Below are 16,411 nucleotides of genomic sequence, written 5' to 3' on the forward strand. Positions count from 1 at the left end.
CAAGAGAACATAATCACATTCTCATCCAAAAAAATGTTAAAGATTTTAAATTATTTATTCCATTAAGAATTTTTTAACAAAGAAACCGAAATCATCATAAACCCGAAGTCCATACATACTTCATTATTTACTATGTACTATCTTTTATCTTGATTTTGTTTGCTAGCTTTTTTCATTTAGTTTTGGTTGCCAAGGAACTCAAATAGGAATTTGATTAACTCTAGTAGAACAGACATTTTCTGTCAGCAATAATTCAGGTAGTGTTCCTTTTTCTAAAAAATAAGAAATATCAGATTTTTAAAAATCAAATGTGCTTTATAAAATTAGATCTATAACAAGCTTCTTTTTGACAAACCATTAATTATACACTTAAAATGTAATTCAATTTTAAGTTTATCAGTATATCTGCAAGCAGTGAATTACGTACCTATTAGTCATAGTGAAATTTAAGACCTATCTCATATTTTTGAAAGCATAAAAGTCTTATTTGCCCTCCATTTTACATCAAAATATCATCACAAAAAATCAAATTAGGAGTACCACATGAATCAGTCTGAATAAATTACTCATATATGCTCTTAAATCAGAAAGATTCTTATACCTACCAGTGATGTCTGATCCTCAAATGGTCTTGTAATATTTTTCCTTAAAAATACAAGAGTCCAATTTTAATAATCTTGATAAGTAAATCTGCCTATAACAATTAAGTAAATGGTAATCTCATATTCAGATGATAAAGTTTAAAAAGCTGGAAGGATATTCATATATTCAAATATTTATTTAATGCCTATTATCTGCCAGGCAGCGTTCGAGGAGCTAGGACTACTCCAGCAAGCTTGTAAGTAAGATCCTTGCCATCATGGAACACAGATTCTAGGGGGAAAATAAACAAATGATTTTAAAAAGTAATAACTGTTGTGACAAACATAACACAGGATACTGTGTGTTAGTGTGAAAAGTGGAAAACGACTGAGCTAAGACATGATTAATGAGTAGTCATAGAAAAATTTTGAAGTTATGTATATTCTAGGAAGAGGAAACAGAATTAGCAAAGATTCTGAGATGGAAAAAAGCTTAGTGTATTGAAGAAACAGAAAGAAGGCAAGTTATCATTGAACTTAGAGAGCAAAGGGGATAATGGTAGGATATGAGGTCAAAGATGCAGACACAGCCCAGATTATATAGGGCCTTGTTGGCCAAAGTAAGGAATGAGGATTCTATTATAAAAGTAAAGGGAAGCACTGGCAGGTTTTATGCAAGAGAGTGATGTGAATGGATTTACATTTTCTTTTCAAAGGATAGCTGTCTGCTATGGGAGAATGAACTGCACTGAGGTGAGAGTGAAAGCAGAAGTCAGTAAGGAGCTACTGTGGTAATCCAGGAGAGAAGGAAAATAACAAAGGATTGAGCCAGGTATTGCAGTAGTAGAGATGGAGAAGCAGTGGTTAAAGAAATGTAGAACATGCTATCTTTTGCATAAAAAGAGAAGAAAGGAGAATATATATTTGCATTTGCTTAAATATATATGAAGAACTTCTGGTGAGATATAAAAGAAACTAATAATGGTGGTTGTTCTGGGAAGGCTGTGTGTTTATACTTTCACTGAATAATTTCTGATTTTTTAATCATGTAAATTATTTATGAAACAGTTCAAAATTTTTTCACGTTTTAAAAGGGAAATATAATATATACAGTATATTTTGATTTTGCTTAATAGAATAAAATAAATCTGTAGCTACAGAATACTGGAAGAGAATATTTTAAAATGTACACAATACTTGTCTGTGCGTGAGTTTTTTTACTTACAATTTTACAATTATTTACTCCTTTAAGAATTATGCAAATTATCTAAAATAAATATGCATTATTTTTATAAGTAGTTTAAAAAACTGTACAAAGCAAGCAAAACAAAAATTATTGCAACAATTATGATTAACAACTAACAACAATTCACAAAAATAAGGAAATATAGCCTACTAGAAACAAGGAAAATGAAAAGTTAAACAAAATCATTGTTTCTATTCTTAATTTAAAAAAAAATAAAACCCAAAATAGTTAAAATACCCATGAAACTTGTATATTGCACTCTGCCAAAAGGACAACCTTTTCGAAAGGGTATTTTGTAAATATGCTTATGGGGCATAAAGTTATACCCAGTCATCCCCCTTCTAGGAATCTCATGTAGAAAATAATTCAAAAGGATAACTCATTTGGGTAAAAATGGCCATTGCAACATTATTTATAAGAAGAAAATACTGAAAAAAATCTTAATTTCAAAAAAATAAGGAAGAACTAGGTAAATTTTAGTATAACCACTTAACAGGCATTATGCTATCACTAAAAATGACACTTATAAGGATAACCTATCAATGGAAAAATATTTATCAAAAAAGAAAAAGGAATGATATAAAATTGTACCTATGGCAACAACATGGATGACTCTTAATTGCATTCTGTTAAGTGAAAGAAGTCATAACCCAAATGCTACACGCTGTATTAATTCCATTTTTTGACATTTTGGAACAGGAAAAACTCTAGGAATGGAAAACAAATCATTGGTTGTCAGGGGTAGGGAATGGAGGGAGTTGTTCACTGCAAAGGAGCAGCATGAGAGAATTTTTAGAGTAACGGAACTCTTCTATATTATGATGGAACTCGACTCCATGCATTTGTTAAAACCCATAAAATTGTACAAGACAAAGTACATTTTACATATATAAACAACAACAGCAATGAGGATATGAAGGGAATGCATGGGAAAATGGAAATACAAACTGAAATAAATGATCCTAGCTGTACATAAATTAATAATATAACCACACTTGAAGGGGCGTAAATTAAAAACAAACCTAAGTTCTTTGGAAAACAGTATTTTGACTGGATACTGTAACACTAAAGACAGAAAGAACTGTACCCTGCACTCTTACAGGGTTAGAAGTTCTGAAATTCTGTGCATACTAGAATTATACAAATAAATAAACATGTTCTAGATAACGAGAACCAAGTTTCTCATTGTCAGGAGAAAGAAATTGGAAGGAGGCTGCAAAGAAGCCTGTGGTTTTAGAATGGAATCATAAATTTTGAATGAATTCAGGTTTTTAAAGGAAATTATCATATGAACTCAGGGTTTTAAAATATATATACAGGTACAGAAATATAGAGGTGTGTGTACACATGGGTATAGATATATGAATTTCCAGGCTGTCTACTGAGAGGGCATACTTTGTTAGCAATGAGCACAACAAGCATCTAGATTTTGGTTTCTAAATACCATTACACAACATAAGGAACCAGGGCTCCATGGCAAGGTGGTTGATTTCAGGGTTGGGGCAAGGAAAAATACAAGATGAGCCTGGAACACCTAGTGGTGCCAGAAAGTAAGGAAGTGCTCAAAAACAGGGGACATGTTGAAAGAGCACAGAAGTCAACCTGAAAGGGTTCCTAATGGCCAAAGGTAGAGTAATTTGAGCAACAAAATAAATAATGACAGCACTGGATTATAACCAGAAGAACACAATCAATGTCCATGAGACCATACTGATTTTTTAAGTAATTAAACAAATAGGGAAATAGGGACAGATTTCCCTTACAGAATTTTAATTAATAAATACATAAGGGAAGAGGGAAATAGTCACCATTAGAATTCCACAGGAATCATTGTTGTAGACAAGGTCCACTGGTGGATACAAAGATTACAGAGCAAAAGTTTGAGGAGAAAGAGAATATTTGCATAGTCTCAAAGTATCTCCTCCAAGATATTTGTTAATTAAAAAAGGAAAAATTTAACTTTATACCAGAGAAACCCAGCAGATCCCACTTTAATGAAGGTTAACACCACCAATAATAAGACATTTAACGTCACGTACCCCGGTACATGATGTAAGGCACATTACTTTTGTAAAAAACTTAGGACAAATTCAAATTGAGGGACAATGTACAACAATTGACAAGTACTCTTCAAAAGGTCATCAAAGACAAAGAAAGAATAAGGAATTGTCACAAATCAGAAGGGACAAAGAAAACATGATAACCAAATGCAATATGGGATCCTGGAATGAATGCTGGAACAGAAAAAGGATATTAGTGCAAAAACTCGTAAAATTCCAATAAAGTATGTCATTTAGTTAATAGTATTGTACCAATGTTAATTTCTTAGTTTTGATAAGTGCACTACGGTGTGGTGGTTAGGTTCATGTGTCAACTTGGCCAAGTGATCTGTAGGCAGCCAAGGGAGAGACGTTTTAATCTAATCAATGGAAGGCTTTTAAGAAGGAGGTGGTAACGTCAGCAAACAGAAGAGAAAGGAGGTGATAGCGTCAGCAAACAGAAGAGAGAACTTGCCTCTCTACTTCGGCCAGTGAGCCTCTCCTGGGGAATTCATCAAAGACCTTCCCCAGCTCGCAATGCCAACTAGCAGCATGGCCTATGGAATTTGGACTCATGCATTCCACAACTGCATAAAATACCTTTACATAAAACCTCACACTATCTACAGATATTTCCCATTGGTTCTGTTTCACTAGAGAACCCTGACTAATACATATGGTTATACAAGCTGTAACATTACAGGAAGTTGGGTGATAGGAGTAGGAGCGCTGTAGTATTTTTGCAACTTTTCTGTAAGTCCATAATTATTTCAAAATAAAAAGATTTTTTAAAATTGCAAATATGCTACGATTATAATGATATAAGAATATAATGAGAAAAGACTGAAAATAAATTCACATGCTAATAGCTATATATAAGAACTATAAGTTTAAAAATTATTTTTCCAAATCCTCCATAAAGTGGTTGTTATTTTTAAAATGGAACAAAATAAGTTCAAATAAAGTAAAAGAAATCATGACTTACTTTTTATACAGAACTCCATATGGTTTTTTCAGTGCATACTGTAAAACATAATTAATAGCTTTCAAAACAAAACACATTCTGAAAAGCAGAGATAAAAACACAAAGCACTGTAACAGTCATTATACAAGATTACCATGGTCCTTGAATCCTGTGCCAATGTTTTCTATTTGGCTCCCTTGTGATCACTTACCAGATCATTTTCTAATCCTACCCTTACTATTTTAATACTTAAACAATGTCTTGCATTGTTATTTAGCTTGTGTGTGTGTGTGTTTTATTTCATCAATGAAGTTCATACAGGGGCCATAATCTGTCAACACAATGACCTTTGGACAAACATACCAAAAAAGATGGAGAAAAAAAGCATGAGCATATATTAGGCATTCAAATACATGAACTGACTATCATGCTTTACAAGCTATGGGGAGTTTAATAAAGTTTAATTTCACTGATTTAACACACACAAAAAATCCATCTGCTGTGCTCAAGGCTTACTAAATATTCAGCTACCTACTAGATAGCTCCACAAACTATGTCTTTCACTCACTGATTAAACATTTACTGAGCACCTACTATGTGCCACACACTGGGCTAGACACAAGGCTTTAGAGGTAGAACACAACATAGTTTTCTAAAGCTTTTATCTTCATCACTTAAATTACATGTCCTAAACTGAACATATCACCTTTCCCTCCGTATGTGCTTTCCCTGCTATATTCTCTAATTGGCACTATTACCATGAGACACTCAAGCTAGAAATCTAGAAAGTCATACTTCTCACTCAGGCCCAAATTATTGAATCCTCAATGTCTCTTCTCCCTGTTCATCTTTCCTTTTCACTGCCACCTATTTTTGACCTGGATGGCAACAGTAGCCTAATTAGTTTCCTAAACTGAGTCTCACCCCTCTCTGATTTAGGCAATTAAAGGATGGATCGTATCTCTCACTAAAAATCTGTTAATGGTTTCACAGGGCTTTCAGAAAACTCCATGTTACAATCTGATCCCTGCCGCTTCTAGGGTAATCTAGTCCACTTTGCTTCAGCCTTCCCAATTATTTGCAGTTCCCCAAATGCATTATGTTCCTTTACACTCCCTTTTACACAAGCTTTTTTTTCCCTCAGCCTTGGAAGCTTTTCTCTTCTCTATTCCTTCTTGCTCCAACTTCTGCAAAATGAAGCCTAAGTGTCATCTCTGGGAAGCCTACCCTGATAGGCCAATGTAATTTAACTGCCTCCCATCCTACCCCATGCATGCCTCCCACACTTACTCCCAATGCTATAATTTTACACTTCTCTGTCTCCCACACTAAGTTCACTAAAGGGAGGGAATGTGTCTTATTTATTAATCCCCAGCACCTAGAACAATAACTGGTGTTGCTGAACGAATAAATATAAAGTAATATACAGTTATTTTACTTTAATAATTAGATATGTTCTTAAAGTGTGAGTAAACCAAATTCTAGTAATTCAAACTAGTTGTTTTAAGGAAAACCAGTAGACAGTGCCTTGGCAAGGCAAATAACCTCCAACTTTAGCTCTTCTCTAAGGCTTACAGTTCTTAAGGCCGGACAAACTTATATACATATTTATCCAGCAGCCTAACTAGTATGCTGAAAATTTCCTAAAATAATTTCAACACCATTTAAAAAATAAGTACATATACATACCACATCTCTAAGTACTTGTGTCACTGTTGCATTTGCATTTCCCCCTTTAATCAGCATGGCATTTTTTATATTTTCACTGAGTTTTGGTTCTCTCTTCTCAAGGAATCTCTTGGCCCTTTTTGTTTTGGGCTTTCTGTTCAGAAAAATCACAATTCAAAACAGCTTAAATAATGTGAATTCTGTGAACAATGTAAAATAAGTATCTTATAATGTAGACTACAAGGGACCCAGAGACAGACAGAAGCTGGTGAAGGGGAAATGATAATCTAATATGCACAGACATGATAATGAGGATGAACTTAATGGTGTGGGAATGGACAAGTGTGATTATTCATTAATGGGATTATAACTGTCAGTGCCACACTGAAGGCAAACTTGTTCAAAAGCACTACAAATAGAAATGTTAGCATGATACAAGGTATGACACTGGTACAAAGAGTTAACAAGAGTGGTATATGGAAAAAATACCCATTACATATTACAGACTATATTTAATAGGAATATCCTACCAGCACTACACTAATACTAGGGACGAATAATTAGCAGCTGATAAGAGCTCTGGGATGTTTTATGCTATGATAATTGTTTAAATTTGAGAGTGATGATGATTGTACAACTAAGTGAAGAAACGTGAAAAACTGACCACTTATCTTGGGACAGAATATGTTATGTGAAATTAGGAACCCACTACTTAATAAATCAGGCCCTTAAGCTTGCTCTTCTGAAACTTAGGGCTGTAAATGGGAGCTAAACCTTCCTATAATTATGCCCAAGAGGCACCTCCAAAGAACCTCTTTTGTTGCTCAGATGTGGCCTTTCTCTCTTTAAGCCCAACTTGGAAAATTCATTAACCTCCCCCCAACAAGGGACACGACTCCCAGGGGAATGAATCTCCCTAGAAACGTTGGACATGACTTCCAGGAATGAGCCTGGCCCTGGCAGCAAGGGATTGAAAATGCCTACTTGATCAAAAGGGAGAAAAAGAAAGGTAACAAAATAAGGTTACAGTGGCTAAGAGATCTCAAATAAGAGTTGAGAGGCTATCCTGGAGGTTTCTCTTACGCAACCTCCAGCTAGATATCCCAAATTGCCACAGTATGCCGTGCCCTTACCAACAGTAGTTCTGAAATACCTATGTCTCTATCTGAGATTATATAACAAGATTCACTCACTAAGTTTTATCTCTCAGAAACTGAAATCCACCAGTATTCCTATGCCAGACAAGTCCTAAAACCCCAAGGCAATAGCCTCTTTAAGAACAATAATCAGATGCAGCCCCTTTCCCCATAATGTCGATAATCCCTTTCAATATGAACAAGTTAGGGTGGCCACTGCCTAGACACCTAGACAAGAGGAAGGGATAGCAACAAACAAGATAGGATTCAACCAAGGATTACAAATGCCAAAACTTATATATATATATATATATATATTTTTAGACACTAGGGTATTAGAATAGCTAGAAGGAAATAACTGAAATGGTGGAACTGTAACCTATAACATTCTTTGAAATTTGCTCTATAACTTTGTTAAACTGTGTTTTGAAAGCCTTCAGCTTTCTGTATATATTCTATATTTCACAATAAGGAAAGAAATGAAACTATGGAACGATAACCCATAACATTTTTTTTAATTACCTTATAACTGCTTGTTGAGCTGTACTTTGAAAGTTAACACCTTTCTAGTGTATATGTTATATTTTACAATAATGGAAATAACTGAAATTGTGGAACTGTAACCCATAACATTCTCTGAAATTTGTTCTCTAACTACTTGTTATATTGTACTTTGAAAGTTATCACTGTTATGTATGTACGTTAAAGTTCACAATAAAAAAATGCATAAAAAATAAAATAAAAATTTAAAAAAGCTTAAAATGCTTTCCTTATATTTCAAAACTATGACTCGACTGCTATGCAAATTATTTAAAATCGACTGAGATATTATATTAACATACTTTCCATTAGGATTCCAACATTAAACAAAATCTCACTTTTTAGTGAGATATTAGTGAAAAACTCAGATATTACTGTTAAATAGGCTATTTTTATTAACTTTTGGCTAAAAAAATTTCATTTAGAATTTCCCAGAGTTCTTTTATCACTTTTATCTAAACCTTTTTTTAAACTAAAAAAATAATAAGAACTCTAGTAACTACTGTTGTTATTTTTACTCCATTATTTTTTCTTCCATTTTAAAACAAACTGTACCAGGTACTCGAACAGAAAGAACTACACATGAAACTGCTGCTAACACCTGTGAGCAATCACTAAATGTAGCCCACTGATCAAAGCCACAATAGGAGGAACTGTTAATCTTTCTTCCAGGTTTAAGAACACACTTTCTGCTGGAAAGTATATAGTCTCCATCTATCATTACTGCTGAGAAAGTCAAACATTATTGCCATCAAAGGGGAATAATGATGACTAACACTTTTATAGTGTCCCTGTATTAAGACTTAATCTTCACCACAACCCTAAGAGAGAGATAAGGACTATTATCTTCACTTTACAGGTGAAGCAACTGAGGACAGAAAGGTAACTTGCCCAAGGTACACAGCTAATAAATAGGCCAATCTTCAAAACGCCAGACTTGAAAACTCATCTAGACCAATCACCTTGTAAACTATGAAGGGGAAACAAATCCATTATTCTGATTTAAAGATGTGACAGTAGGAGGAATACGTTTTTGTACATTTCTTGCTTTTCCAAGTTTTCTGCATCCACTGAAAGAATTCCTCCTCTTAAATAAATAGAACCCTCCCTCTTCCAGTCCTATGGGCATTTCAGGAAGGAAAAGAAAAACAGAACACATACACTTTAGTTTCTCACACAGATTTAAAAAGCTTCCCCCCAGATAAAATGTCAAGCACATATAAAGCTTCTCATTTACCGGTTGATAGACAGACACATTATTACAATCAAATCAAGAAATATTTAGTGTATCTATATGGCAACAAAAGTGCTATATAGTTCATATTCCAAGTAGTTTGTTACTTCTCATAACAAGCAACAATTTCAAAGAGCACTTCAGTTTTATTAACTGTTTATCTTCCAGTTAGATTATAAATTGGTCTTATCATCTTTGTAGTCCCAACATCTACAGGAATATACAACTGGTGCAAAAAAATCTCTGAATGACTAAAAGAGGAAACTGCTGTTTTCGTTACATGTTAACCCAGGTAAATCGCAAGGAGAAAACCACAGCAAATAACAGCAGGAATATTTAGGAGTACACTAGTTTTTGAAGGAATCTAAAACTAACATCTCTTAAGTGTAACTCAGACAAGAACACAAGGTTGGGAAGAAAAAAGCTAATGGGTATGTTATACGTGCTGTGGCAAAGGCTCTACATACCTTCTCTCCTCCCATCCTCACAGCTCTATGAAGTAAGACTATTATGATCGCTATTTGACAAAGGAAATCAAGACTTGGGAAGATTAAATAGCCCAAAGTCACAAAACTTTGACTGGATGAGCCGGGATCAAAACCCAGAACTGTCAGATTCCGAGGCCTGGGCAGTTAACCCTTTACTGTATACTTAACACTTCTTCGAAAGCTAGACATTTTTAATTTGTTGGAATGAAAGCGTGCAACGTTTCCGTCCCACCTCGGTCCCGTGACTCCCACTTGGGTGCTTACACACAGTTTCCCCGGCGCCGGCACAGCCGGAGACGGGGCTGATGAGCCCCCCACCCGGGCCCGACTGGCAAAGAGCGGGAGGAGGTAGAGCGGAAACCAGAAGAGGGAGATTAAAGCAGAAACACTCATTCCGGTGATAAAAAGTCCCTCTCCCAGCGTTCCCGTGACCAGAACTCCAGCGAACTTACATCACTCGATCCAACGCGTCCATCACTACAGCAACTTGAGCAGGCTGGACACACGTGCAGAACCCAACTACGCGAGATAGGCGATTGCGCTGACCAGGAGGAACCGGAAACTGCGCCTTACGCCACTTCCTGGACTCGCCGCGCAGCAGGCTCTGTGAAAGCGCTAGCAGCAATTTTGGATTGATGTCTGCTTGTTGCTTTGGTTACGGCTTTTTACGTTCCTATTTCCCCGGAATTCTAGGTGTGAAGTAATACTAAGTAACATAGCCTGTAGCTGCTTGACATACACGTTCTGTGTGTATAGCCGGTGTCAGGTATTCAGGGGTCAGGTTGTGGTCTTTAGGTAATCTCCTAGGATGCTAATGCAAGGCTGATGACACATACCCACTGTTAATTAAACTGTGAGATAAGTGAGGGCAGTTTGTGACTTGCCACAGTGGCTGGCACGTGAAACTGATCAGAAAATAATACTCTGATCGTGATTTTTTCTGCATTTTTAAAGCTGAAATATAATTCATAAACCATAAAATTCACCCTTTAAAACTGTACAGCCCATTGATTTTTAGTAAATTTGCTGAGCTGTACAACCTTCAGCACTATGTAATTCCAGAATATTTTCATCACAGCAAAAAGAATCCCCATACTGTTAGCAGTCACTCTCTATTTTCCTTCTTGCCAGCCTACAGCAACCACAAATCTACTTTCTGTCTTTATGGATTTGCCTATTCTACACATGTAATAAAAATGAATTCATAAGATATGTGATCATATGAGTTTGCTTTCTCTCACTGTAGCATAATATTTTCAAGGTTCATTCATGTTATAGCATGTTCAGTATTTCATTTCTTTGTTTAGGACTGAATATTATTCCATTCTGTGTTGTGCCACATTTTGTTTATCTCTTCATCAGTTGATGGACATTTTGTTTAGTTCCACTTTTTGGCTATTATAAATAGTGCTGTTTTGAACATTTGTGTACAAGTTTTTGTGTGGAAATATGTTTTTATTTCTCAGGAGTAGAATTGCTGGATCATATGGTAATTTTATGTTTAACATTTTGAGGAACTGCTAAACAGTCTTTCAAAGTGACTGTATCCTTTTACATTCCCACAAGTAATGTAAGAGGGTTTGATATAACTTCCCTAATGCTAATGTAGTAAATTACCACAAACTTAATGGCTTTAAAAAAAACACACACAAATTTATTCTCTTATACCTCTGGAGGCCAGAATTCTGAATTTAGTCTTACAGGTCCAAAATCAACATGGCAGTAGGGCTGCATTCCTCCTAAAATCTCCAGGGGAGAATCCATTTCCTTGCCTTTACCAGCTATAAAAGGCTGCTTGCATTCCTTGGCTCATGGTCTCTTTCTCTATCTTAAAGTACGTTACTTAAACCTCTGCTTCCAAAGTCACATCTCCTTTCTCTAACTCTAACACTCCTGACTCTCTCCTAAAAGATCCTTGTGTTAACACTAAGCCCAACTCAATAATCCACAATAATCTTCCCATTTCAAGATTCTTAAATTAATCACATATGCAAAGGACCTTCGGTTTTGTAAAGTAACATATTCATAGATTCTTTGGATTAGGACATGAGCACTTTTGAAGAAGCTAGTATTTGGTGTGTCACAGGTTCCAGTTTCTCCACATCCTCACAAACACTTGTTATCCATCTTTTTATTATAGCCATCCTAGTGGATATTAAGTGGTATCTTCTTGTGGTTTTCATTTACATTTCCCTGATCGTGAATAATTTTGAGTATCTTTTTGTGTGCTGGTTGACCTTTATCTCCTTGGGAGAGGTGTCTATTCAAATCCTTCACCCATTTTTAAATTTGGTTATTTGTCTTTTTATTGTTGAGTTATAATAGTTCTTTATGTGTTCTAGATACAAATCCCTTGCCTCATTTTTACTTTGCAAATAGTTTTCTCTCATTCTGTGGGTTATGTTTTCATTTTATTGATAATATGCTTTGAAGCACAAAAGTTTTCGATTTTGTTAAAGTTCAGTTTATCCATGGTTTCTTTTGTTTCTTGTGCTTTTAGTGTCATGTCTAAGAAACCGTTCCCTAAACCAAGGTCACAAAGATTAATGCTTAAGTTTTACTCTAAGAGGTTTTTAGTTTTAGCACTTACATTTAGATCTGATCCATTTTGATTTTATTCTTTTGCATGTGGCTATCTAGTTACTTTAGCAACATTGGTTAGAAAGACTATTCTTTTCCTCATTGATTTGCCCTAGCACCCTTGTCATCAATTGACCATAAATAGGAAGGTTTATTTTTGGACTCTCAATTCTATTCCATTGATCTATATGTCTATCCTTATGCCATTACCACACTACCTTGATTAATGTAGCTTTGTAGTAAGCTTTGAAATCAGGAAGTATGAATCCTCCAACTTTATTCTTATTTTTCAAGATTATTTTGGCTATTTGGGTCTTGAGTTTCCATACCAATTTTAGGATAAGCACCTCAATATCTGTAACAAAGCACGGATTTTTGATAGGGATTGAATTTGTAGATTGCTTTGGGTAGTAGTGCCATCTTAACAATAGTAAGTCTTTCAATCTGTCTTTCCATTTATTTAGGTCTTCTTTAACTTTTTTCAATGATGTTTTGTAGTGTCAGTGCAGAATTCTTGCACTCTTGTGAAATTTATTTCTAAGTATTTTATTCTTTTTGGTGCTATTGTAAATGGAATTGTTTTCATAATTTCACTTTCAATTTTCTCATGGCTACCGTATAGAAATACAATTAATACTTGTTTATTGCTCTTGTATCCTGCAACCTTGCTGAACTGGTTTATTGGCTTTTTTAATGATTATATGATCTAACTGAAATGAAATGCTTATAATAAGCAAACTTCGTGGAGACAGATAGTAGATTACAGGTTACTAGCAGCCATGGTGACGGGAGCCGGGGGGTATGGTGAAGGGGGAGTTATTGCTTAATGGGTGCAGAGTTTCTGTTTGAGGTAATGAAAAGTTGAGGTAATTGATATTAGTGATGGTTGCACAATATTGTGAATAGAATTAATGCCACTGAATTGTATACTTGAAAATGGTTAAAATGAAAATTTTTGAGTTGTATATATTTTGTACTACATTGAAGTGTATAAACAGTTCAATCTCCCACCCCAACCAAATTTCCACCTCTCTTCCCAAGAAATAACTATATTAACAGCTTCTTGAGCATTTTTGGAGAGAAATTTTAGGCATAAATGGGTCTCTGAATTTGTATCCTTTCCCCATAAATGGTAGCACATGCTACATGTAAAAGATGACTCTTAGGAGACTTCCTGAGTTAGCATACTTTCTCTCCATTCTTAGTGCAATTAATCAATTGTTAAAGAGTACAGGTCTGTTATTTTGTAGAATGTCACTCAGTTTTGCTTGTCTGGTGTTTCCTTGTGATTAAATCAAGCTTGCGGACTTTTGGCAATAATACCATAGAAGGGAGATTGTGTTCTTCTTAGATGCTTCATATTAGGAGGTACCTCATGTCAGTCTGTGTTATTGTTGGTAAAGTGAATTTCAAGCACTTCCTTAAGATGGAGTCTGCCAAGTTTCTCCACTGAAAATTTACCAGTTTTTCTTTTGTAATTAATCCATGGGTAGATTCTTTGAGACAATACATATGGTGTTCTTTGTAAAACATTGACTTTGGAGTTTTTACATACACTGATGATTTTTGCCTGAATCAGTTATTACTGTGATGATTGCAAAATGATGTATATTGGTTTTATTTTCACTTTCTTCAAGCTCTGCTGAATTTTAGAGCCATGCTGGTTCAGTAGCACTGTGGTGTGCTTCTGGGACCTGTCTCTGCCTCCTGAAGTCTTGCTTACCATTTCTAGAACGCTCAACTTGCAGTCTCAAAGGAAGGGTGCATTCTTAGGAAGAGTGAGAAAGATTTGGGGCTCAGGGTGATGATATCAGATAAACTGAACTTGTTTTTTTTGCCCTCATTCTGGTTCTAAAGAAATAAAACAGTTGCTAGTGAGGTTGGTGATATTTTGTGTAGCTTCTCTGCCTTGAACACTCTCATCTCAGAGATTTCGTCCCTGGTCTTGTCTTAGTTCTAAGATCTGCTCAGGTTCTCTTTTTCTCTGGACATGAAATCTACATTTTTGATTTTGAAACCAAATTTGGACTCTTTACTCTGGAATCCCAATTTCTTTTGCAAGTCATTCTCTGGAATCAATCCCAGTGTAAGGGTTGCTCTTAAATGCCTTGATGAGAGTACATAATTGGGAAAAGGTATAGGAGGTATGGCTTCTCATATCTTGAATCTTTTGTTGAGTGATGTTGCCTGTGGTCTTGGCTTGATTCTAAGGCCTGCTCAGGTTCTGTTCTTTCCCTGGAATGAATGTCTAGCTCTTCAGTTCTGAAACCATATCTGGATTCTAGACTCTTCAGTGTTAATGTCCAAAGCAAGTTTAAGTTTGGTGGCATAATCTGGGTAAGTTTTTTGGTTGAAAGTGTCAATGAGGATTTTCAACTGATCCATTGTGAATTTAGTGTAACTGCACCTTTGATGTGTAGCTATGATCCTGTTTGAGGAGTTGTCCTGGGCCATGTTGGAAGGGATTCCTGGTATTCAAACATGTGACTAGGATTCTGGTTTATTAGCTTTTATAGTATTTTTTGTGTATGTCTGTATTCCTTGGGATCTTCTACATAAAAGATCATGTCCTCTGCAAATAGAAATAGTTTTATTTTTTTCTGTTCAAATTTGTATACCTTTTTTTTTCCTTCTTGCCTAACTGCTCTAGCTAGAATCTTCAATAAGTGTTACATAGAAAAAATGAGAACATGAAAGCAGGCCTCCTTCTGTTGTTCCTGATCTTAAGGAGAAGCTTTCAGTCTTTCACCACTGAGTGAGATGTTAGCTCTGGGATTTTCATAATGCCCGTTATCAGGTTGAAGAATTTCCCTCTATTCCTAGTTTGCTGAATGTCTTTATTATGAAAGGATGTTGGATTTTGTCAAATGCTTTTCTTCATCTATTGAGATGATCATGTGGTTTTTGTCCTTTATTCTATTAATATACTGTTTGATTTTCATATGTTCAACCAACCTACCATTCCTGGAATCAGTCCTTCTTGGTCATGACATACGATCCTTTTTATATGTTGCTGGTTTCCGTTTGCTAGTATTTCGCTGAGGATCACATCTATATTCCTAAGTGATATTGGTCCATAGTTTTTTATTCTTATGAAGTCTTTGTCTGGCTTTGGTATCAGATTAATACTGGCCTCACAGAATGAATTGGGAAGTGTTCCCTCCTCTTCTGCTTTTTGGAAGAGTTTGTGAAGGACTGCTGTTAATTCTTTAAACGTTTGGCAGATTTCTTAGTAAAACTATTTGGTCCTGGCATTTTATGTGTGGGAAGTTTTTTAAATTACTAATTTAATTTCTTTATTTGTTGTACGTTATCGTGGGTTGATGGTGGGCCCTTGTGCTAGTTTGGAGCTGTTATGTACTCCAGCAAAGGCCATGTTCTTTTTTCTTTTTTTTTTTTTTTAATATTCATTTTATTGAGATATATTCACATACCACGCAGTCATACAAAACAAGTTGTACATTCGATTGTTCACAGTATCATTACATAGTTGTACATTTATCACCAAAATCAATCCCCGACACCCTCATTATGACACACACAAAAATAACCAGAATAATAATTAAAGTGAAAAAGAGCAACTAAAGTAAAAAAGAACACTGGGCGCCCTTGTCTGTTTGTTTGTTTGTTTGTTTCCTTCCTCCACCTTTCCACTCATCCATCCACAAACTAGACAAAGGGGAGTGTGATCCCCATGAAGGCCATGTTCTTTTAATCCATCTCTGTGGGTGTAGACTATCGTGGGTGGGACCTTTTGGTTAGCTTATTTCAATTGAGATGTGACCCAGCCCATTCAAGTAGGTATTAATCCTTTTACTGGAGTCCTTTATGAGGATAAAAGATAGAAAAAGCCTAGAGAGTTTAGAGAAAAAGCCCCCAGAGGAGCTGAGAGAGCCACTGAAGCCAGAAACTGAGAACAACGAAACAGGAACAAA

At 35.4% G+C, this 16,411-nt stretch overlaps 1 protein-coding gene and 1 pseudogene across 2 annotated transcripts in view; both read right to left on the bottom strand.

Moving 5' to 3' along the window:
- Positions 1-10,453, bottom strand: part of RPF2 (ribosome production factor 2 homolog) — a 53,563-nt gene extending 43,110 nt beyond the window's left edge. Inside the window, exons 1-5 of one of the 2 annotated variants that reach the window (XM_037844305.1) lie at positions 10,349-10,432; positions 9,137-9,293; positions 6,520-6,652; positions 4,852-4,889; positions 606-645 (exon numbers count right to left, since the gene is read on the bottom strand). In XM_037844305.1, the coding sequence (XP_037700233.1) occupies positions 606-645; positions 4,852-4,889; positions 6,520-6,576 (135 nt within the window). In that variant the 5' untranslated portion in view covers positions 6,577-6,652; positions 9,137-9,293; positions 10,349-10,432. Of the gene's footprint in view, positions 1-605; positions 646-4,851; positions 4,890-6,519; positions 6,653-9,136; positions 9,294-10,348 lie in introns of both variants that reach the window. The other variant, XM_037844304.1, reaches the window with a different exon arrangement.
- Positions 10,454-14,316: 3,863 nt separating this feature from the next.
- LOC119540537 lies at positions 14,317-14,930 on the bottom strand (annotated as a pseudogene).
- Between the last annotated feature and the right edge of the window lie 1,481 nt (positions 14,931-16,411).

Source organism: Choloepus didactylus, chromosome 7, assembly GCF_015220235.1.
Source record: "Choloepus didactylus isolate mChoDid1 chromosome 7, mChoDid1.pri, whole genome shotgun sequence".
NCBI classification, from domain to species: Eukaryota; Metazoa; Chordata; class Mammalia; order Pilosa; family Megalonychidae; genus Choloepus; species Choloepus didactylus.